At 47.4% G+C, this 21,176-nt stretch overlaps 10 protein-coding genes across 10 annotated transcripts; 5 read left to right on the top strand and 5 right to left on the bottom strand.

The window, feature by feature from the left end:
- Positions 1-769: 769 nt before the first annotated feature.
- On the top strand, positions 770-1,733 carry UREG_03065 (uncharacterized protein; the record flags this gene model as incomplete). Its single annotated transcript, XM_002543503.1, has 3 exons — positions 770-1,229; positions 1,316-1,576; positions 1,648-1,733. 3 exons carry the CDS (start codon positions 770-772, stop codon positions 1,731-1,733), a joined length of 807 nt encoding a protein of 268 aa, XP_002543549.1.
- Positions 1,734-3,384: 1,651 nt separating this feature from the next.
- On the bottom strand, positions 3,385-4,204 carry UREG_03064 (calcineurin subunit B; the record flags this gene model as incomplete). The annotated part of the gene is made up of 5 exons (XM_002543502.1): positions 3,385-3,395; positions 3,469-3,803; positions 3,870-3,943; positions 3,994-4,046; positions 4,117-4,204. The coding sequence occupies 5 exons, from the start codon at positions 4,202-4,204 to the stop codon at positions 3,385-3,387; spliced, it is 561 nt and encodes a 186-aa protein (XP_002543548.1).
- A 518-nt stretch (positions 4,205-4,722) lies between these two features.
- UREG_03063 (uncharacterized protein) lies at positions 4,723-6,660 on the top strand (the record flags this gene model as incomplete). The annotated part of the gene is made up of 4 exons (XM_002543501.1): positions 4,723-4,863; positions 4,991-5,476; positions 5,532-5,828; positions 5,878-6,660. 4 exons carry the CDS (start codon positions 4,723-4,725, stop codon positions 6,658-6,660), a joined length of 1,707 nt encoding a protein of 568 aa, XP_002543547.1.
- Positions 6,661-7,049: 389 nt separating this feature from the next.
- UREG_03062 (uncharacterized protein) lies at positions 7,050-8,646 on the bottom strand (the record flags this gene model as incomplete). The annotated part of the gene is made up of 4 exons (XM_002543500.1): positions 7,050-7,508; positions 7,568-7,783; positions 7,834-8,435; positions 8,481-8,646. The coding sequence occupies 4 exons, from the start codon at positions 8,644-8,646 to the stop codon at positions 7,050-7,052; spliced, it is 1,443 nt and encodes a 480-aa protein (XP_002543546.1).
- A 326-nt stretch (positions 8,647-8,972) lies between these two features.
- Positions 8,973-10,161, top strand: UREG_03061 (uncharacterized protein; the record flags this gene model as incomplete). The annotated part of the gene is made up of 2 exons (XM_002543499.1): positions 8,973-9,324; positions 9,398-10,161. The coding sequence occupies 2 exons, from the start codon at positions 8,973-8,975 to the stop codon at positions 10,159-10,161; spliced, it is 1,116 nt and encodes a 371-aa protein (XP_002543545.1).
- A 555-nt stretch (positions 10,162-10,716) lies between these two features.
- On the top strand, positions 10,717-11,370 carry UREG_03060 (uncharacterized protein; the record flags this gene model as incomplete). The annotated part of the gene is made up of 4 exons (XM_002543498.1): positions 10,717-10,863; positions 10,936-11,027; positions 11,111-11,187; positions 11,249-11,370. The coding sequence occupies 4 exons, from the start codon at positions 10,717-10,719 to the stop codon at positions 11,368-11,370; spliced, it is 438 nt and encodes a 145-aa protein (XP_002543544.1).
- Positions 11,371-11,601: 231 nt separating this feature from the next.
- Positions 11,602-12,322, bottom strand: UREG_03059 (NADH-ubiquinone oxidoreductase 14.8 kDa subunit; the record flags this gene model as incomplete). Its single annotated transcript, XM_002543497.1, has 3 exons — positions 11,602-11,790; positions 11,880-12,118; positions 12,280-12,322. The coding sequence occupies 3 exons, from the start codon at positions 12,320-12,322 to the stop codon at positions 11,602-11,604; spliced, it is 471 nt and encodes a 156-aa protein (XP_002543543.1).
- A 370-nt stretch (positions 12,323-12,692) lies between these two features.
- On the top strand, positions 12,693-13,424 carry UREG_03058 (uncharacterized protein; the record flags this gene model as incomplete). Its single annotated transcript, XM_002543496.1, has 3 exons — positions 12,693-12,998; positions 13,063-13,212; positions 13,290-13,424. 3 exons carry the CDS (start codon positions 12,693-12,695, stop codon positions 13,422-13,424), a joined length of 591 nt encoding a protein of 196 aa, XP_002543542.1.
- Positions 13,425-14,292: 868 nt separating this feature from the next.
- On the bottom strand, positions 14,293-15,372 carry UREG_03057 (uncharacterized protein; the record flags this gene model as incomplete). Its single annotated transcript, XM_002543495.1, has 3 exons — positions 14,293-14,416; positions 14,473-14,633; positions 14,689-15,372. 3 exons carry the CDS (start codon positions 15,370-15,372, stop codon positions 14,293-14,295), a joined length of 969 nt encoding a protein of 322 aa, XP_002543541.1.
- A 597-nt stretch (positions 15,373-15,969) lies between these two features.
- On the bottom strand, positions 15,970-20,565 carry UREG_03056 (uncharacterized protein; the record flags this gene model as incomplete). Its single annotated transcript, XM_002543494.1, has 3 exons — positions 15,970-19,278; positions 19,328-20,322; positions 20,400-20,565. The coding sequence occupies 3 exons, from the start codon at positions 20,563-20,565 to the stop codon at positions 15,970-15,972; spliced, it is 4,470 nt and encodes a 1,489-aa protein (XP_002543540.1).
- Between the last annotated feature and the right edge of the window lie 611 nt (positions 20,566-21,176).

Raw genomic sequence — 21,176 nt, 5'->3', positions numbered from 1 at the left:
ACTTTTTTCCCATTTACATTAGATATTTGGCATACCCTGGTGGAAACACAATCTTCCCCTGTCCCAAATTTTTAACTCATAGTTCATTCCCTGGTTACCCCCATTTCCACCAACGAGAATTCTCCGAAGTTTTTGGGGATCTTAACGCAAGGAGGGCCTCTGTTCTCGGCGACTTTGCACTTTTTGGCCCAGCAAAGTCACGATTCTCTGCAGGCGCGGTCAGTTGGAGTACCATCTCCTTTTTTGGGACCTGCCAGCCGGAAAGCAAAACTGGAATTTTACGCCAGCCCTCCACTCTCGCCTCCGACGCATCGATCTCCGTATTTCGATTCGTCGCGGGGCGGGACCGCCTCAGAGCAGCTTCGGGGAATGGACGGTGACAGCAGTCAGCGGAAAAAGTACGACTTCTCTTCGCACCCCCACGGCCGCCGGCATATCGAGGTCCCGACCATTGCAGCATTCTCAAGAGAACCCTATACATCGGTTTAGAGAAAACAATCAGTCTCCCAATTCTCGTGGGATTCACGCGGATACAGTGGCGCAACATAACCGTAATCCCTCACTCTCATACAGCGGTTTCGAATACGCCGAATCGACGCCCTACAACGCATCATCGCTCCAAAGCGGATCATTGCAGAGCGGAACGCTACCTTATCAACACGATTTTTCTGCCTCCTCATCCAGGCAAAATCCGTCGCAGGCGACGCAGCAGACAGGCCATCAAGATCATCAACAGCATCAGCATCGGATGCAGCCGTACGACCCCGGAATGGTTTACAACATTGCGCCGCAGGCCCCGCCGCATTCACCCTATGACACGGCCTCACATTATCAACCGCGGCACTCTGCGGCCATTGAAGTATTGGCGACACAATTTGGGGTCCCACAGTACTACCCAACGGACGAGTCGCCCGCCCCGGAATCTGCTCATTACTTAACCACACAAGTCCAACACACTCCGTATTCACAGTCTCCTTCTGCCGCTCGTCCACATATCGTGACTTCATTCTCGGAGACTATGGCTGGTTTTAACGCCCCAGTTGCGCCGGAGTCGCTTAACACGTCGGAACGGCCCAGAGAGCCTTCCTCGGGCCTAGAAGATGCGTATAACCAGTACCAGCAAGCCTTGCGACAAACATTTGAAAACATTCGTATTGGGCGATTGATCCCTGCAAGTCGATCTCTCGTTGAAATGTCGGAATGGCTACTAGGAAATGCTGTGGACCTTGGTATGTGATATTTTGACTTGAGCTCTCTTTTAGTCACAATGCAGACTAGGGAGAGCGACCTATTTCGAGCTAATGACTGATTGTAGGCCTTGTTCGCGATGAAGAGCACTTGCACACTGACCGGATTAAATTGTGGGATGAGTTCAACACTTGCTGGCTAGCACTCTGTCAAAAACAAAAGGATACTACACAATCGATGTTCGACTCCGGAGCTCCAACACAGGAGATGTTAACGGAAGAAATTCTTAGCAAAATGGGAAGAGATCTGGTCCGGTTATGCGATAGAATCGAGCAGTATGGATTAGTCGATTATCAAATGGGTGTATGGGAAGAGGAGATTTTGAGTGGTTAGTACATGTCCTTGACTACTAGGCTCGCCGCACTGCTGGGATTGTCTCTCTAACAAGCAATTCTGTAGTCATTAGTCAATGTCTTGACCTTTTAGAAGAATACGAAGAGACAACTTCGACCACTCGTAGCCAACTTGGCGCTGCCGGTCGTTAACCGTTGCCTTTGAATCAGCCCTTTTCCTTTCGAATCCTCGAGACCCTCTCGAACGTTATGCTGGTTTTTTCTCATAATTAGAGATTTAATAATTTGGGTGGTATGGTCAGTGAACCCGACACCACACGAGACACTACCCTCACGACTCTACTTCGGCTGTATTTTATATTAGTGCATATTTTCGATATGGGAGGCCTCTTTTTTTACTCCTTTTTATTCCAGCGAAACGAAGCATCGACGATATCCCATGACCTAGATTTTAGAGTGGTATAGACTCGACTTGGAGTGAATGGCTTGGACTTGATTTCTTCGGGAGTTCTTCATTTTCGTTTTTTTTGCCTCCTTATCTGTTTGCGTCTGTTGTCTGACAGCTGCTTTTCTTCTCGTACGCCTGGGGGAAATTGGATAAAGTGGCATCGAAGCAATTCGGCGAGCATTGTGCGGCGTCAAGCGCTGGGACTGGTGGTGTTCCGGCACTTGGAACCGTTTTTCTTTTTGCTGGGAATTTGTTGTCTAACTAATTAACCATACCTCTCTGGGGTCGTTTGATATCTCCAATTTCAGTTTGTGTTACGATTCCCCGTGTTCTCGCTCCTTTGTATTTCTATTTTGCGCCCAATTCCATTCTAATGTAGTGATATGCGGCGAAAATCAGTGTCTCCATGCCACTAATGTTATAAATACGAGGCTTTCCGCCCGTCAACTTAGCTGGACACATAAAGACATTAATTTGGTTGAAGCGGAGATTCATATTTTTTTAGTTGCTCTTTCACAAGCTCTTTTTTGCATTTCAATCCAGCATCCATTCATTGCAAATTCACCCATTGCTTTTTCATGTCGGCCATCTGCACCCTTTTGAAAAGGATCATCATTCAGTTTCTGATTCGTTGGCCGATTTACTTTGCATCTCCGGCGGTTTGGTAAGACCCTACCGCAGCAACCATGTTACATGTACGACTGAGCTACGTAGGCATTGCGATGATTGGGTCTTTAACCCGGGCTTTGAGCTGTACCTGACTACACCTACTGAGAGCCCTGGATAGCAGGTGCCCTATGCACATGACCTTATAGGTGGTTAGAAACGCAGTGGGAAAATGATTTTTTGGTAGAGTATTGATATCCCAGCCGTTCAGATAACATGTACCAGTGCTCCAGTTATATGCATACTCAATATCCGAATATTTTTCAAACATGGTCATTATTTGCCCAGCTAGTGTGTTCTCGCTGCAAAGACATGTCTTCTTTATAGTGACTATACAAAATGTCAGTGCTAAGGTTCAAACTGATGTCGTTTCGCCTACTTCCCATCCTTTGACCAGGCTATAGCGGCGCAACTACAGTCTTAGAATGGCGACCCGTCCTGCCAAATTCATGAAGTAATCAAAGATCAGCAAGCTGAGATTTGGGGCTAAATTTGACCGGCTGGGGCTCGTCTTCAAGTCGTAAAGACAATTGTGGTGGTACTTCAGCTCATCTAGTTATCCCAGGTCATCAAAGCTCATAAACATAAGATTCGACGCTCGATGCTGACATGATAAAATTAAAGCCAACGTAATGTTCATCGAGAGAGGTGGATATCATTTGTTGGAGCGCAAAAGAACAAGAATCAAAGTTAGTAAAACCGACGCCAAGAATATTCCGCCAAAGACGCTCAGAATTGATCTGTTACGGCAATGGATTAGCAACATTTCGCTGAAAAGGAAATTAAAGAACGGTAGGAAAAGTGACAACGCACCCAAGGTCATACTCATGCTGACATCAGTATTTTCAACCATTCGTGTAAACTCCTCAAAACTTATCTTCCCATCTCCGTCCATATCCGCTTCCAGAATGGTCTTGTCGACGATCTGTTGTAACTGCATATCCTTCAAATTGCTCCCCACCATCATCTTCAATACAATGAATAATTCTCCGTTGGAAATAAAACCATCACGATCGATATCGTATACTTTGAACGCGAAACGGAGTTTTTCCTCCTTGTTCCCTTTCGAGCTAAATGCCGAGAGGCCAGAAACGAATTCTTGAAAATCCACATCACCACCACCGTCTTCGTCAAAGATGGCTATCATTCTGGTTTGAATTTTGTCAGGAAGACATTTTGATAACCGCTGCGCGTATGGGAATAAGATGATTTACCGGGTTGAAAGCGGATTCGAGGAAACTTGAGGGAGGGATAGGAATTCATCGCGCTCAATGGTACCGGATTGATCCTAGAGTAGGCGTAAGTAATGGATTGCTGCCTCCAGATAATCTCACCCACCCTATCCAATTTCATGAAACGTTTCCAGAGCCTGTCAACTTCTTCATGATCGACTGATGGGGAGGTTAAGTTAGCCGCAAGATCACAGATATACGGTAGAATCGCCATGTAGGGGGCGCTTACAATTGGATCCCGATACAATATCATTGATCACCTGGGAGCTTGAGCCGGGCTGTCTCGTTGCGTCATCGGTAATATTCTGTTCAGCCATGGTAGGAGCCCGTCAATGGACGTTGCGATACTGGAAATGAAGCGCAAAAGAGCTTAAACGCCAATTCAATGCTGATATTATAAGCAAAACATTGAAGAGCATCAAAGAAACGAGCAATGAAGCTATTCAGCCCAGCAAGACGTGAATGGCGGTTGGCCGGCAATGTCTTTGATAAGGCTGGACTAGCCTGATACGGTATTTCTCCAGGTTTGGGTGAATCTGATATTGGTCCGCCCCGCACTAACCCAAAGCGGAAGGATTAGCGCACCCCTGAGCCTAGTTAGGTGCCTAAAACAGGCCTTTTTGTGGCGGCATCGCAACATCAACTCATCAAACCACCGACTTGCCACTGACTTTGAAATTCGATTTTCTCACCAAAATATCGCTTTATTGTCTTGAAAATCAATTTGCGAGATTCTACATGAGATACGCTACGGTTTAATACCCATTTCGGGCCTGGTTGCTTATGGTCAATTTCGTGTCGTCGCGCCAGACTTATGTCGCGGCTTGGGGGGATGATGCGGTCGACACGACCCAAAAAACTCACCTCAAAGCAGCACATACCCATCTACAGGGATCACCAGCTAGACCTCACCGACGATGATCTCCAAACCACACTACAAAACATCGAAACCGGTGTTGAAAAGGCTGAGGAAAGCGTAAGTGTTGCTCCTGCAAATTTTTCCGGCATGTTACCATCATGGTCACGTGACATGTCCTCCGACTTCGTATATCACTTCAAGAACTAGAGCTGGGATCCAGGGCTAACAACTCTCTGCATGATAGGAATACCATCTTCAAGCTGCGATAAACGCCGCTTCTCATGGACATGCATCGCAAAAAGCCCATATCCCCACTCCAGAAACCGTCACAAGCTCCCTTCAGTATGGCAAATTATATCCTGCAGCGTTTTCCCAGCCCGCAACATATATTCGGTTCTCATCCACCGTTGAAGATTGTTGCGGCCATCCATATAATATGGTAGAGGAAGACGATGTTGTTTTGAAAATTATGAACCAGAAAGCGGATGCGTCAACGCAATGCACGGAAGACCAATTCGAAGAATTGATGAGTTTCTTTGAAGAGACGGCCCACACCAAGCAGCCTTTTGCAGCAGTTGATAACCCTCCTGTAGTTCCGTATGAGGAAATGGAAGAGTGTTTTGATGGAAATATCGACGAATCGCTGAGAAAGTTCTCGAAAGCCATATATGAGCATTGGAAGTCAAGGCGTGCAAAACTGGCTAATTGCCCTTTGCAACCAAACTTGAAGGTAGGTAGCCCTAGACCCTGACATGTTGCGGGCCCATTTGCTCACAGAAATGTAGTTTGAATCCGGACAGGATACCGATGACAGTGATCCGTATGTTTGCTTCCGGCGTAGAGAAGTACGACAAGCCCGTAAGACTCGTGGCAGAGATGCACAAAGCGCAGAGAAACTTCGACGCCTTAGGAAAGAATTAGAGGATGCCAGGCAGCTGGTTGCTCTCGTTCGGCAACGCGAGATGGCAAGGAAAGAACAATTTTCTATAGAAAGACAACTGTTCATGCAGCGTGCTGAAGTCAAGGAAATGAAACGCAAACTGGGTATCAAGGACGATGATGAAGATCTCATCAACCAGAAGGTGTGTATTCCAACCCGGAGAGCAAAGCTTTTTGCTAACACTCTTCTAGCCCAAGAAGCGACCAGCAGATATTGCTGCGACGGCACGGCCTGCAGCTCCTCAACTTCGTGCTCCTGTGAGGCCAACTGGACAACCCACAGACGAGTTAAGACTGTTGGAGGATGTTCAAGCCGATAAGGAAAATGAAATTTCCCGAGACATCAAACAGAATGTCATAAAACATGCCAAGTGGAACGAGGGGTATGTAGATATGACTCGTGCGCCACTTACCCCAAAACCACCTCTACAAACTTTCGATGGCTCGGATTTTCGACCGGCAATCACAGAATATCTCCCAACCCCTCCAACATCAGAGAATTCCGATCCGATGCAGGACGTGTCGAGAGAAGGAATAGGTGATAAGTTTTCCGTAGTCCACAAAGTCACAGATACCACTGAAGAGCAATCACGAAGAGGAATGCCGTGCTTCCGCCGTCGAATTGGTAGAGGTGGTCGCATGATGATTGACCGAAGAAATCTCCCATTCCGTGGTAGGAATGATGTCGATCCGGTGCAATTGGATCGTTTTAAGTACGATCAAGATGATGAGGACGACGCTGACCCGGTATATGAGCGAGATGAATTCAACATCCATATCATGCAGCATCGAGCGTATCTCCATGCGAAGACGTCAAGGGATCAGGCAATCCAAGCTCAATTGCAAGCTCAAGCTCACGCTGCGGCCCAAAATGGTAGACGGCTGCAAGTTGGTTCTCAAGGGGGAACTCCCGTTCCTTCCAACCCCGTACCGAAAGGTGCACAACCCTCATCTTTGAACTCACTCCCTTCATAATCGCGTCGAATTGTCGTTGTCATTTTGCCTTCGCCCTTCGCCCTCTGCCCTTCGCCCTCTGCCCTTCGCCCTCTCGACATTCTCAATTTGAATCACCCCGCAACAACACTTATGTTCCCGATCGCTTATCCCCCGCTCAAACTCGAAACTCGTATGAATCCAATGCGCTGTCCGGGCCAAGAATCCTCGGATTGATGCCACTGGAACCTATGTTAAATCACCTTTGCACTGTCTGTTAGTGTACATATTTCAAGCGGTATCGGGATAGATCCGTGTAAGCTACTATCGAAGTTAGACAGGAAAATCAAATAAAAATTTGAAAACTTCAAAACAAACCCTTTCGATTTCGACAGTTGAATCTGTCCATGGGGAGTTAGATGCTAGTTGGTCTATTTCAATTTTGGCATTTTCCTTCCTTTACCGGTGTCCGGGTTTGATCGTTTGGGTTGGTGTTTAGGGGATTCTGCGATTTCGCCAAGGTATGTGTGGAGACCATTGAGAAGGAGCTGAAGAACCTCCTTTTCCCCTTTTCTCACTCGAATTGCCATCTCCCTACGATGGCTATGTGTAGAATGGAGAAGTTCATCGTCCTGCGCTATTGTGGTGGGATAGTCGTTCTGGCGACTTTGAAGCACTTCGATAAGCAACTTCGCACTGGCTTGATCAAGCTGAGGCTTGGGGAGCTTTCCTTTTACCCTCATTTGGTTTAGGTTATCGGGAGTCATCGTTAACGTTCGAAGTAGGACAATCAACTCGGGAGAGATAGCCTCCACTAGGTTGGCATCGGTTTCAGGTCGAAGCAGGGAGTACCCGTCTTCGAGAATTTCAGCGGTTTCGAGGAGTTCAAGCTGCTGTGATATTAGTCCAGAGAATTCTGAGCATTTAAGGAATGAGTTGGTAGGCTCACCTGTGGGCAATTTTTCTCGACACCAGCTACTTTGCATATTGCCTCTAAAGAGATTTCCACAACATCATATGGAGAGTAATTTTCAGTGATATATCCATATCGACGAAGAAGATCCGCGCGAGGAAGCTCGCCATAATCGTTGAAAATTTCCTCTTCCATACTGATGGGGACTATGGATTTCATAATGAAATAACCGTCTTCTTGAAAGAGGCGAGCCTAAAAGTCGTTAGGCTGCGATTGAAATGAGTCCACAAGGTCACACTCACATTATTTCGATGAGCATCAGCATTGAGCATATCCGCGAGCGGAACCATGCCTTTAGCAGTCTCCTGTTCGTTATCCGTGATATACCCATCTTCGCCATCTTGATCCTCCTCTTCTCGATCCATTTCATTTTCGATATCAAAGGCATACGCCATAATCAGCGTGCCCATCCGATGAGCAAGATGTAATATTGCTTCCTTGCCTTGCTGGGAATTGAATGAAGACAATTCCTTTGGAGTTGGGAAAAGGCCTGGATAGTCCAAAATAAGGGGGTACACTTTACCCATGATCATTTCGTCAGCCTCCTGTCTTCCGATTTTACTCAAAACTGAACTTCCTTGCAGTTCACGGAGTTCGTCCTGTGACCAAAACATGAGGGTATCGAAGTCTGTGGGAAGGACCGCGAAGTATGATGACCACCTCGATGCCCCGCCATGAAGGTATTCGTAGATCATGGTTACGATAAGGGACAACCAGGAATCGAGCTCCTTGTCGGTGAAGTTGAGATGGTCCTTTAGTTTCGAGTTCTGAACGCTAAGGACCAGATTTTCAGGAATGGCAAACAGTTCCTCATCCTGGGCTATCTCCTCACAAGCGACTGTTTCTGGTTAGCAAGCGAGGCTTCCCACAGGGAGCATTCAGTACTAACCAACGCCTCTACCAGCAGCATTCGATCTCAGATCGGCGATTCTGATTTTGAAGCTCACTCTTACCCCAGGATGGCTCTTAAGCCAGTTCATAAACCCATCAGACTTCTCGGCAAACCCATCATCTGCAGAATGGTCCATAGGGTGGTGCAGCTGCTCATGAACCATTTATCACAAGCTAGAAGGTGGATAAAATAGGGAAATTACAGGACAATTGTACAGTAACAACGAGAAAGGGCAAAGAGGTTGTGCACAGGAGAGAGGGGAGAGGGTTCTGTGTGAGGAAGAGGAGGTGTGGACTACTGAGCACCTTATGGCATGCAAACCGGTCGGCATAAAGGTTATTCCGATCCGATATTTCAGACCAAATGCTCCACGTGACCGGACCCCACTTCCGTTATCGATAGTGACTGATGAGTGATTGGGGGATTCTTTGCTGTTACAATGTCACTGAAGTTCTTGTTACCAGAGTGCTGGCCTGATATTAAGGCATTATGATTGCCATTGGCCTGGAAGGCTCAGCTAACAAATTGGGAGTAGGTATTATCTTGCACCCCGACGATGGCGGCGAACCGCAAGTCCTCGCCAATATTCGTCATACCTATGTCTCCCCGCCCGGAGAAGGATTCCTGCCAAAGGATACAGCGAAGCACCACCGCCAGTGGGTAGTAACCCTCGTCAAAGGTGCATTGAAGGAAGCGAAAATTGGTGTTGATGATGTTGATTGTATCTGCTATACCAAGGGTCCCGGGATGGGCGCTCCGTTACAAAGTGTAGCATTGGCGGCGCGGATGCTAAGCTTACTCTGGGGGAAAGAGTTGGTCGGAGTTAATCACTGCATTGGACGTATGTAATCCATATTGAAAGGCGGCTACATTTGTTCTCCTCAAGTAGACTGCGTTTACTAAGTCGGGTTTAGATATTGAGATGGGTCGCTATATCACCGGCGCGCAAAATCCAATTGTCCTCTACGTATCTGGCGGAAATACCCAAGTCATCGCTTACAGCTCTCAACGATATCGTATTTTTGGGGAAGCTCTTGATATTGCGGTGGGCAATTGCCTTGATCGTTTTGCTCGCACATTGCATATTTCTAATGATCCCGCACCCGGATATAATATTGAACAGCTAGCCAAAAAAGGGAAGAGGTTGGTTGAGCTGCCCTATACAGTGAAGGGAATGGACTGTTCGTTTTCAGGAATCTTGGCTACCGTGGACGGGCTAGCTGCGGCGTATGGATTGCGTGGAGAGCAATCAGAGACGGAAAATGTTGACGCCGATACTAAGAAAGCAGCCCTCAAACTCAAAGTCGATTCCCTGGACAATGAAGAGGGTGGTACGCCTACCCGAGCGGACCTTTGCTTTTCCTTACAGGAAACAGTCTTCTCTATGCTTGTCGAGATAACAGAGCGTGCAATGGCACATGTCGGTTCCAGAGAAGTTCTTATTGTTGGTGGCGTGGGATGCAACGAGCGGTTACAAGAGATGATGGGCATTATGGCGCGCGATCGAGGCGGAAATGTATTTGCGACAGATGAACGTTTCTGTATTGACAACGGAATCATGATCGCACAGGCAGGAATTCTGGCTTATAAAACAGGATTCAGAACAAAGCTGGAGGATTCGACCTGCACGCAGAGATTTAGAACTGATGAGGTCTTCGTGCAATGGAGGAATGATTGATTATTTTTTTAACTAGATAAGCGATTGTGATTTGCATGTTCGGTGTTGAGGACATCACAACGGAGGTAATGTCTGTGTTGAATATCAATCAGTGGCACTGGTGTAATGTCACCGGTTTAATTAGCTATCAGTCACTGATACTGATGTGTAAATCAAAGTAATAGTGACAATTGGCAATAAACTGTCATGGCTATGGCTTAATATCATCCCCTGCCGTCAGTGCGAGAGGTTAAGCGCATCTTATCTTATCAATCTTATCTAGAAATTAGTATCATGTGACTAAAAACCTTGGGCTAATCTCTTGTGCCATGAGAGGACATGGAAGGCCTTGACTCGATTATGCGGTTCTAGTCATCGTCGAAAGGTTACAAGTTCACGTTTTTTGGAGCTTCTAGCTTACAGCATATTGATAAGAGTATGGTTACCACCCTGTTTCCCTCAGTCGAATTGCGTTAATAGCTTCCGATTAGAGGGGATACTTATTTTAAGCCGCAAGTCCCAATTATTTCAATCACGCCAATATTTCGTGACGCATCGGAAACTAGTGCTTTCAACATGCCATCCCCAGTTAACCCAAACGACCCCGACCAATCAATGGCGGATGCGACTCCGTTGAACGACGCAGAGATGCAGGAAAAGTCTCCAGAGCAGCTGGAAGAGGAGCTTCGCGTAGCGGAACTCCGAAGGCAGAGAATAAAAGTTGTACGTACCTGCATACTCTGGTCTCCATCGTAAGGGAGGTGCAAGTTTGCTGAAATATGCTCTTTGGCATAGCTACCTGGCGCCTCGGAGACCGCAGCCTCATTCCAGTTCGAAAAGGAGGACCATACGTTAGGGAATGCGCTGAGATACGTCATTATGAAGAAGTGAGTTTTTATCAGCATCGGATCTAGGAGATCCAAAAGCATCTTTGGTGTATGGACACATGGTAACATAGTGGGTTGTTTAGCCCCGGCGTTGAATTCTGCGGTTACACCATGCCCCATCCGTCAGAGGAACGGATGAACTTGCGTATCCAAACTTACAGTAAGTTGGGGCTTTTTCCTGGTTTCCTCTCAGATAGAGAACTCATTATTTTCGCTTCTAGGCCCGGCGAACGTGTTCGAGGTTCTTGACAAAGGATTTAGTGACCTTATGGATCTCTGCGATGTAGTTTTGGAGACGTTTACGGCGGCACGAGATGACTTTGAAACGAATAAAATGCAATAATAATTTCTTTTCCGTGTCGGTCTATCTGATGTGTGTATCTTCCGGTATGAGTTGACATAAAGGGTGTTGCAGGAGTTATTGGTGCCACTTTGTATCTGCATCAAGCGAAACATGTGTTTTTGGGCAGGTTCATATCGGTTGTATTGCAGGATCGAGATAACATATATACATTCTATTGTACGTGAAAAGGACACCCCAGGTGAAAAGGAACGATACGGAAGAGTTGGCAGGTCAGGAGCAAAGTTTAGTTCCGGCCCTGAAATCCGGTAAATAATTTGGCCCGCCAGGTAGTTTGAAATGGGTTGTGCGTACCTCTAAGAATCCTTGCATGAAATTCTTCGGTAACCTAGCGGTTGGGTCCTCTTCAGCGCGGAAATATTTCATCACATGCGACAATTGTTTCCAGAAATTGAGGGTTTCCTATGGAATTTCATCGAGCATTAGATATCGTGTCTTACGGATCCCAAGAAAGACATTGGATCACGGAGCTTGTGTTTACGAGGGCGTACCTGAAATTCAGCATGGCTCTGGAATAACAGCACATCCACGGCGGGCAACTGGTTGACGTATCGATGGCGTTCAAATTCCTGCCGGATCTTTGTGCGGATTGCGGATACGGGAAGATTTAGAGAGTACATTGTTTGAATTTCGGGGGACTGGAATAACGTGTCGATGGCCCGGTTAGCTTTCAATATCGACGACACACTAGGTGCACCCGGGCGACCGGAGAAAGGAAAGAAGGGAGGGACTATAACGAACCGCTCGAAGCCATTCCCGATATGACTTCAGCACTCTTGTTTTGGCATCGTTCCAATTGACGGCTGTTCCGTTCACACATATGAATTAGCCCACCAATCCTTGTCCTAGCAAGCCTGGCGCAACGAGGCCAGAAGAGGTCAGTTTACTCACACGAGCGCGTCCGTTGCGCAAGGTACGTTGGGTTCAACACCATGGTGGGTCGTAACCATGAATTGGCTTGGAATTGCTGAGAGATCGAAGTGGTCGTGGTGAAGCGCAATCGATGAGGTGAATGCGGATGTCTTGGCTTTCATGGCTCCGGCGAATAGGAACGGCGGATTTGCAGGCTCACCGCCTTAGGGATTGGTGGGCTGTGAGTGGCTGGAGCTCGTTTGGTGGGAATCGAATTGCCGCATCGCCTTTTTTGATCGAAAAAACTTCGGCGGAGCGGTACCTGACCACCACTGCACGCCAGCCGATCCACGGACCAAGTGCCTCTAAAAGAAGAGGATTTGCTGAATGCATCACGCCTGAAACATTTTGAATCGACATTTGTCCTTACACCGATTTCCCCGGCAGCCGTCATGGCCCCAAATAGAGGTACCGCTTCACTTAAGAAGTCCAACAAATCATCCTCCAAAAAGCCATCCTCTTCTACACTTACCTCGAAATCCCGCGTTGGTAAATCTTCCGCCAAAAAGGCCGCCAAGCGCCCTCCACCAAAAGAAATGAAGACCAAGGCTCGCACCGAGCGAGATCTCCAGAAGCGGAAAAAGAAGCGCGAGTACACCGAAAAAGAATTGAACTTGCCGACACTCAATATGATTACGCCTGTGGGCGTGCAGAAGCCGAGAGGAAAGAAGAAAGGCAAGGTTTTTGTGGATGACCAGGTATGAATTTTCTCCCCTTTCCAGTTTTGTCTGGTCGTTGGATGTTAATAGCAATTTCGTGCAGGAAAGCATGATGACTATTTTAGCGATGGTCAATGCAGAGAAGGATGGACAAATCGAGTCAAAGATCATGAAGGCCAGGCAGATGGAAGAGATCCGAGAAGCCAGGAGGAAAGAGGCTGAGGCGAGACAAGAGCAGAAGAAATCAAAACTTGTAAGTCGTTTCCCAGTTCCTTATTGTCAATTTCTATTGCCAGTACTGTTGGAACCAGTAGTAACTAATTTCAATAGGATGAAACTAAGGAATCGTTAAAGCGAAAGCGAAAGAGTAAGAAGAGCGAGAATGACCAGACAAGTCAAAAGGACAGCAACCAGCCGCCTCCCACTACGAAAAAATCGCAGAAGAAACGCGTCGCTTTCGCCTGAATATGTGACAGCCTGAAATTCGTGATATTCTAAAAACCAGAAAGAAAATACGCTAGGGATCAAAACAGCGATCTATATGCGGGCATAAAAGCTATAGGTAAAATCTATCTAAAGACACGATGGCACCAAACACGCTAAACGCTCGTCAAATCTAATCACCGGTTTCAAATAACTCGAATCTAAAAAGCTTGTCGGAAACACTTTGCCTTTGACGGGCAATGCGCATGCACATGGAAAGCGTCCGGACAAGATGATCTAATCGTCATCAACATGAGCGACGGGCATTTTGCACTTTCTCCTCATAGGCTGGAAGTTAGGAGGGGGTCCATGCATGTTTCCAGCAGGAGTAGCGGGGATGCGTTGCATTTTAGGAGTCGTATCCTCAACTTTGATCGGGGTATTGAGGTCAATTTCAGTGGCCATCTTGTTGAGAAAGGCGGTGACCTATTGCGTCGTTAGCAATAAAGACCGGTAAATCAAAGCCTTACCGATGACCAAATAGCCAAGGGGCAGGGAATCGGGTTGAATGGGATTCGGTTGCGCACTCACAGGTTTAGTGAACCATCTAGATCCACCGCTTTCAAACCAGCTTAGATGCCCACCCCAAGTAGTCGTACACATTACACCATAAGGTGTCTGCTGAATCTCAAGATAGGGCAAAGCTTCCTTAACAGAAATCTGCAAAGTGTCAGTTCTCATCACATATCCAATACAGACAGAAAGACTTACGGGATCGTCTTCTGCCTGAATAGCAAAGAATGGGATTTTGATTGCGAAAAGTGAATCGATGGACGACGCATCTCGGTAATACGCAGTCTCTGTGGGATAACCCCAAACTGGAGCTTGTAGAGCTCTGATAGACCTTGTATCAGACACTTTGTCTTAAGTATTGTGGAACAACTTGAACTAACCTGTCGAATTCATGCAGATATTTGATGTTTCTAACTCGTTCAACATCAACACGTGGGTGCTTCTCTACAGCTGCAACATGCCTATAGCTTGATTAGAACAAAGATTCAGAGTGTTTCGCGTTGGTGCACAAACTCACCGTTCAAATAGCCGTTTCATATTATCACCCATAGTTTTGGAATAGACCTCTAAACCAAGCCATGTTCGCTGCAGAGCCAGTGATCCGACTTCGAGATTCCATGGGTTCGAGCAAATCACAGCGGCCTTGAGCTCGCATTTTTCGGCCTCTTCTCCGAGATACTATTCACATGTTAGTCCAGCGGACAATAAAGAGGGCGTTGATGAGCACGCGCACATTTGTTAGAATATTAGCACCAAGCGAGAAACCAATGCCAAATAACGGCCTATTGGGGAATATTTTCCGCAGCCACTTCACCATTTGCCGGACGTCCCAAGTGGCGCGGGCATTATAGAGAATGGAACTGGTCACTTTGGACTCTGCACAACCCCGAAAATTGATTACGCACGCCTCCCATCCTTGCTCTAACAAGGGCGCAATCACATGGCGGAGATACAGTTCATGGGAGCCTCCAGATAAACCGTGCAAGACGACAAGCATCGGCTTGCTGTCGTCCGATGGTAGTTCCGCAAACTCCTTCTCCGTATAAAATGTCGTGCGGGATGGAAGGCCCCTATTTTCGTCCGACTGCTGCGAGACCGAAGCCACATCGTACGGACGCACCACGAAATCCACCTCAAAAGTGCCGCTGTAATTCGGATTATTCGCCTCAAATCTCCACCTCCTGTAGTACACGGGCACGTCGTCGTTCTTGATCACCGTCCACGCGGTCTGCAAGTGTCCGTTGAATAGAAGAGGGTTTAACCGGCATGTTGACGGAGTTGAAGCTTTGCAGAGCTCCGCGAGAGAAATAGTTTTCGAGTCACCGGGTCCGGGGTTCTTACGGGGAAGCAGGACGGATTTAGGAGCGTGGTAGAAAGCCACTCGGCCATTGGGGAGGAACGAGGATAGGAAGCTCATCGCGGGCTGAATTGAAGCAGGCAAGACGTATCTTCTGCTACTGACCTTCCCAAGGAATCGAGAAAGTGGCAGGGTTTGTAAGGAAGAAAGACGGTTTGTCAAGGCAGACCAGTAACTAACGGACAGCATCCGTCCTTTGTCTCATGGACTGATGTGCCCGTCGCAAAAAGATCGCAAAATCAACGCGACAGCAAACTTTGAACCTTCTCAGAGTGCCGAGGCTCAGCGAATTCTGTCATGATGTCATCGCTAGTTATTGTCGTCTATACTTTGTAGATAAATCATAAATGATATGTGCTCACACAGGCCGGAAGAACAGCTAATTAAGGTATGAAATCTGGAATGATTGTCAAGCCTTTGTGGATCAAAAAGCTTGGCTGTATTGTTAGGGCTGAAGTCGCTTCAGCGCCCTGAATCAGAACTATGCAGTGGTGTAAACCAATACGAAGGACGGTGGGAATAAATACAAAGAAATGGCTACAGAGGATACGATGCGCTAATACCAGTTCTTTCTCAAGATCGGATATTCCAATTTTCAGCGTCTGCGTGGACATATTAGCATAAGTAGAAAGTCCACCGGTGCTCCCATAGAGTGTCTTAGTCCCGAGCGGACAGAAAACAGGGCGCTCTGGCATGCCATATACGCCTTTGATTTTGCCCATTGGCCACAAGATTCTCGAGTAACATGTCATATTCACCGGTGGAATGCTCAGTGCCAGAGCGATTATTCGCATTGTCACCAACGTCTCCGTCCTTGGTAGCTACCGTTGAAGCGGACTGCGGCTTTAGTCGCCGGACCTCTTCAACAAGAGCTCCGATCTCATATTCTCCTCGACAGAGTGCCGTTATACCTAGTCGAGCCTCGACGGTTTGCCCGGGTTCTAGAATTGGCAGCCCGCGCTGTAGCATGCCAGTCCAGGATAGCCGCTTCGATAGTTCTAAGGCAACGGTGCTTGGTTGGTGGCGGAGACTGGGGACAAGTCGAAGAAGGGGATGGACGGGCTTTAGGGAACGATTAAACAGAGTAACGCATAATGTTAAAAATGAGTTTGTTGGTATCGTGAACGTGGAATACCCCGTTTGCAATGTGGGCGTAGAAGTAAGAGAGGCGGGTTTGGCCTCGTCGCGCAAGGGGTGTATTGAAAAAGTTATTTCAATGTCGTCCATGCGGAGAGAGTCAACCATTGTGCTGGTTAGTGTAACTCCACGTAAACCTATAATCCCCTCATGACCGGTAACCTCGTCTTTCCATGTACCGCGAAGTCGTTTTAGCACCTCTTCCCGAAACCAAAAGGCTTCTCTTCCTGCTACCTCAGTCTCGTAAGACACTTGGCGCGCACTCACAACAAATTGTCGCTTGCTTGCAGCCCCTAAACTCGGGATAGGTTTGTGGGGATGACTTAGGAACAAGCGTGGGATGAGTGTAACCATACGAGTAGTACGGTCAGGTTGAAGGGTGTCCGTGATTTCGTGTATAGCTGATTCGCGACTGTCCTTATCAATATTCTCAGCGACTAAGACAGAAGTGATAAGTGGTTTTGACCAGGAGTTTCGCAGGTCTAGCAAGAGCAGACAATGGTCCGATCCATAGGGCTCCATGCCAACCCGAGACAGCAGTGTTGAAAATTGATGTTCACTTTTCGAGGTGTTCCGGGTGCTTTGTGTCCTTTTATCACCAGGGCCAGCAACTTTGCCACCTTGTTTGTTTGTCCATGCGAAATCAGGGCTCAAGGGGAGAATATCGCAGCAAACAAGTTCGATACTGGGATTAACAGTGACTGTTAGCGGGAAATTGAGTTGTCTTGTGTAGAATGTCTCCGGGATTCCAGATGAAGAAATGCCAGCAAATCCATAATCAATTTGAACCTCAGCTTCAGTTAGCCCAGTTTTACCAAATACTTCTATAGTAAACGATGAAGTTTCGTTCGGGCCAATCGTTGGCCTTTCATCTTGATTTCCAGGTACCTTCCATCGTAGTGCGGGAACTTCAGTAAGTTGATATTCTAGTTCATAGACATCTGCTGGGAGGTTGTCTTTGTTGCTTATAGCTGTCTGAAGCCGCCTAATCGTAGAGTCCTGAAAGGTGAAAAATATCAGGTCAACTGGGCATGAGGTCAAATTGCGCAGTGTGATATCAAAGGTAGTAGTCTGCCCTTCTAAGACCATAATAGCGTTTTGTAGGAGAGATGAAGATTCAATCTCTACAAGCGGTTGTGCCTTTACCACATTGATAGCCACGCGATCCGGTTCGGGACCTGTTTCGACGGGAACGCTCGCAACGCCAGACTGATTTGAACCCCAAGATAAAGGCCTTTCAGATGCGAGATCCTTAGCCGCCAATCCGGTTCGCTTGAGTTTGGGCTTGTACCCGGGTTTCCAGAATTTTTTGAATATCGGAAAGTAACGTCGTCGGCAAAATTTGATTTTGGCGACGCAGCCCGTGATTTCTAAGGTTCCTTCAGACATCGCACGCAGTGGGACAATCTTTTCTTCTAGAGAAAACGGCCGGAGCCAAAACCCGTGCAGTTGAGCTTCGAATTCAACTCCCCGCCCTTCTAATATAAGGCTTTCAACTTCAACGGTGAATTCGTATGGATTTTGAAGCACAACTTTGACCGCGCTTTGCTCGCCAGCGATCACTAAGGACTCTGAACGGCGGATCGCAGCCTTCGAAAACGCACTATATATGAATGGGCTTTTATTGCCACGCTCTTCGCTGACAGTTGATATTCCGAATTCCTTTCTCGATCGTTGCATGGGCTGCTTAACATCCGCAGTGCCATGAATCTCAACATTCCGTACCATAAAATCATCCCAATATTCAGCCTCCATGTTGGGATGTCCAAGTCGATTCGCGGCTCCAACAGTGCGTTTGACATTGTTGTAGAATCGTACCTGCTCTTCGGGTGCCAAAAACGGTAGAGTGTTGTCATTGGTTGGCGTGAGCATAACGCTCCCTTTGATAGTTCGAAGCAATCCAACAGTGAATTGGAGAACACCTCGAAAATCTGGAAGAGCCTCGCAAAAATCAATACAAGCCTTAAAGATATCAACCTTCAGCGCAATATCCCCATAGGACGCTAAAGTACTGTCGCTTTTGGCCCTTTCAATGATCGAGTCGACAAAGTCATACTTTGACTGTTCTTCAGTGTTACCCGAACTAGGCCTGTCGTCCTTGTGATTTATAGCCGACGCTGCACCATACGTTGAAGTGACCAATGTCAATACACTTCTCATGCTATCCTCAGTGTTGCCTGAGCCGGCATCTAAGGCATTTAAGTCAAAGGCTTCATTGTTGAGTGCAGATAGGCCAGCAGCCGGATGTATGCCCATTTCAGCAGCTCCGAGCTTGCGTGCCTGAACGAGTCCAGTTATCGTGGTCGTTAGAAGCTCCCTTAAAACAAAACCACGTTTCCTTTCCAATCCCAATCCTGATAAGACAGCGGCCATACCAACGTATATCTGGACAGAATCTGTGACAGGGATTTCAGTACCAGGAGACGGAGGTAAAGCCTGAAATAAGAAGGACGCTATCTCGGTCCTGCGGAACATCATGTTTCCCCGTGGGCGGTCTGAAATGCGGATAGGTTCCAAAGGGAGATTCATTACAATATGCTTCAAGCCATTATTATCAAGTAATCCATCTCGAACATAAGCGGTCGTTAAGAGTTTTGCGAGTCGTATCGTAGTTTCAGAATAAATAAATTGAGGTAGTGGTTCATCGGTGATATTGGATGCTCGGTTATAGAGATTCAGAATATAATTTGAAATGTCTGTCAGAATAATCGCCAAGTTTTTCAAACAAGCCTCCTTAGATTCTGAAGTTGTTCCAGAGTCCGGTTGACCTGCTGCTGGGAGAAGTTTTGATACAGATTTGTCGGTAGACGGGAAACAAATTTGGGGTATCTGTGGATGATCAGTTAAACAAGTTACCGATGTGGGAATATAATCATACCTGGAAATCCATGCCAATCCAACCATGCAATAGCAAACAAATCAAAATTCCCTCCAACGCCTTTGCATGCCAGATGTAATCGCTTCCGGTCCTTGCAGCAGTCGCACCTTCAACAAGTTCTTTCAAAGCCTCAGGCCATATACCTGCTTGAAGGTGTAGAAACCCGACCACAACTTTCAAACGAGCGTGAAACCGAGTCTTTGACCGCTCATTGAGATTCGCAAGCCCTTGCATAGACATTCGCTCACGGCTATGCTCCTTAGATCCAGGCTTGGAGTTGAATTTTAAAGCGGCTGTTGTTCGATTAGCAAGCTGGATTGACCGTGTAATTTCTTCGAAGGTGGTTGGCGAGTCGTGTACGTGAGCAGTGAGTTCGGTGTCTGAATGATGACTAGTCGGCGCGGTGGGCTGTGACGGTAACTGTGCGGGCATGGTCATGCGGTGTCTAAGTTTATCAGCGGGACGGGAGTCAACAGTCCGACGCGGGCCCCACGATGATGCTTTTGGAGATTCGATGCTGGGCCATTCTTGCATCGACTCCGCGAGCTGGCCTAGCTCTTTAAGTAATAGCGAAGATACATCGCACATTAGGGTTTTTATCGTAGTCGTTCGGGATGCTACCGGAGAAGGCACCCATATCACATTTTCGGGCCCGGGCACAAGGTTATTGACACCCTCATGGTCGAATATTAGTAGTTGCTGGACAAGTGACCTGGGGTAACTGCCTTTCAATTCAGCCAACTCTGCGACAAGATGATCTAATCCGGGAGGAGAGGGATGCTGGGGCCTTGAAGCTCCATTGACCTGTGCCTCCAATAACGATCCATTACCCTCTTGCGACACAGCGAGCTCCTTCCCATCGGCAATTGCTAAAATGGCGAGGGGTTCTCGAAAAAGCTCGAAAGGAAAGAGGTCGAGATGGGAGGTCGGGGGTACCGAAATCGATAGGTCAAAGATGATCATGCCAGAAGGGAAAGCGAGCGGAGAGAAGGTATCTATTGTTTGTGAGAAGTCAGTAAAAGCTACAATCAAACAAGGGGCCTAGCTCAATATATCCGAGCCCTGGGCGTACTTCTATTAGGGCAGCCGACGGGACTCACGTCTCCCAACCGAACCACGTTCTGGGCCTGAAGCCGTTTGACAAGTTCCAAGAACCGAGATCGTCTGATCCTCCCTATGGGAAGCAATAGAGTGCGTAAGCGCGCCGGCGCGATCGGTGAAATAGGGTCAACTGCCATCGTAACATCTGGAGGATGGAGATGCGGTGGTGAACTGTGACAAACCCAGGGCTGCCGCTGCAGATGGACTTTTTCGAGCTTTCCTTGTCATGTAGCTAAATAGTAAGATTCCAACCAGGCATGGAAGTCCGTATCATAAACCGTAAGTCGCATGATATGTCGTTCTCCCCGAGACCAATGGATTTCCCAACCGGTGAATCTCTGGGCGATTTGCCAAACATGCCAAGACCAGGGTCAACCTTAGACTACGGAGAGCGAAATAAACTGCACCAATGGCTTGTTTGCTCCGACCAGCAATACCGAAGGTGTAATGATCTGGTTTTACCACCCATGGCATTTTGGCGGGGAATACCCTAGTGATACAACTCCAAAACCGCCATCCTTCACAAGAGCATCACATTCCGTTGCGGAATCCGACCAGAACGTCATTCTTTGCATTGATGTCTCGGTGGACGAGGGATTCTGACGGCGGTAGGGGTATTTCTGCCTGTCGTACCTTTTCAACTGTATTTCCCACTGCCTGAAATGCTCCGCTTGGCCCGCTCATCAACATCCGTACGCCCTATCTATTGCTGTTGGAGCTAGGGAGTATATTGGCCTTCACTCTCTTT

The sequence above is a fragment of the Uncinocarpus reesii genome, genomic scaffold (genome assembly GCF_000003515.1).
Source record: "Uncinocarpus reesii 1704 scaffold_2 genomic scaffold, whole genome shotgun sequence".
NCBI classification, from domain to species: Eukaryota; Fungi; Ascomycota; class Eurotiomycetes; order Onygenales; family Onygenaceae; genus Uncinocarpus; species Uncinocarpus reesii.
The sequence above is the reverse complement of the archived record's forward strand: the minus strand, read 5'-3'. Positions and strand labels throughout refer to the sequence as shown.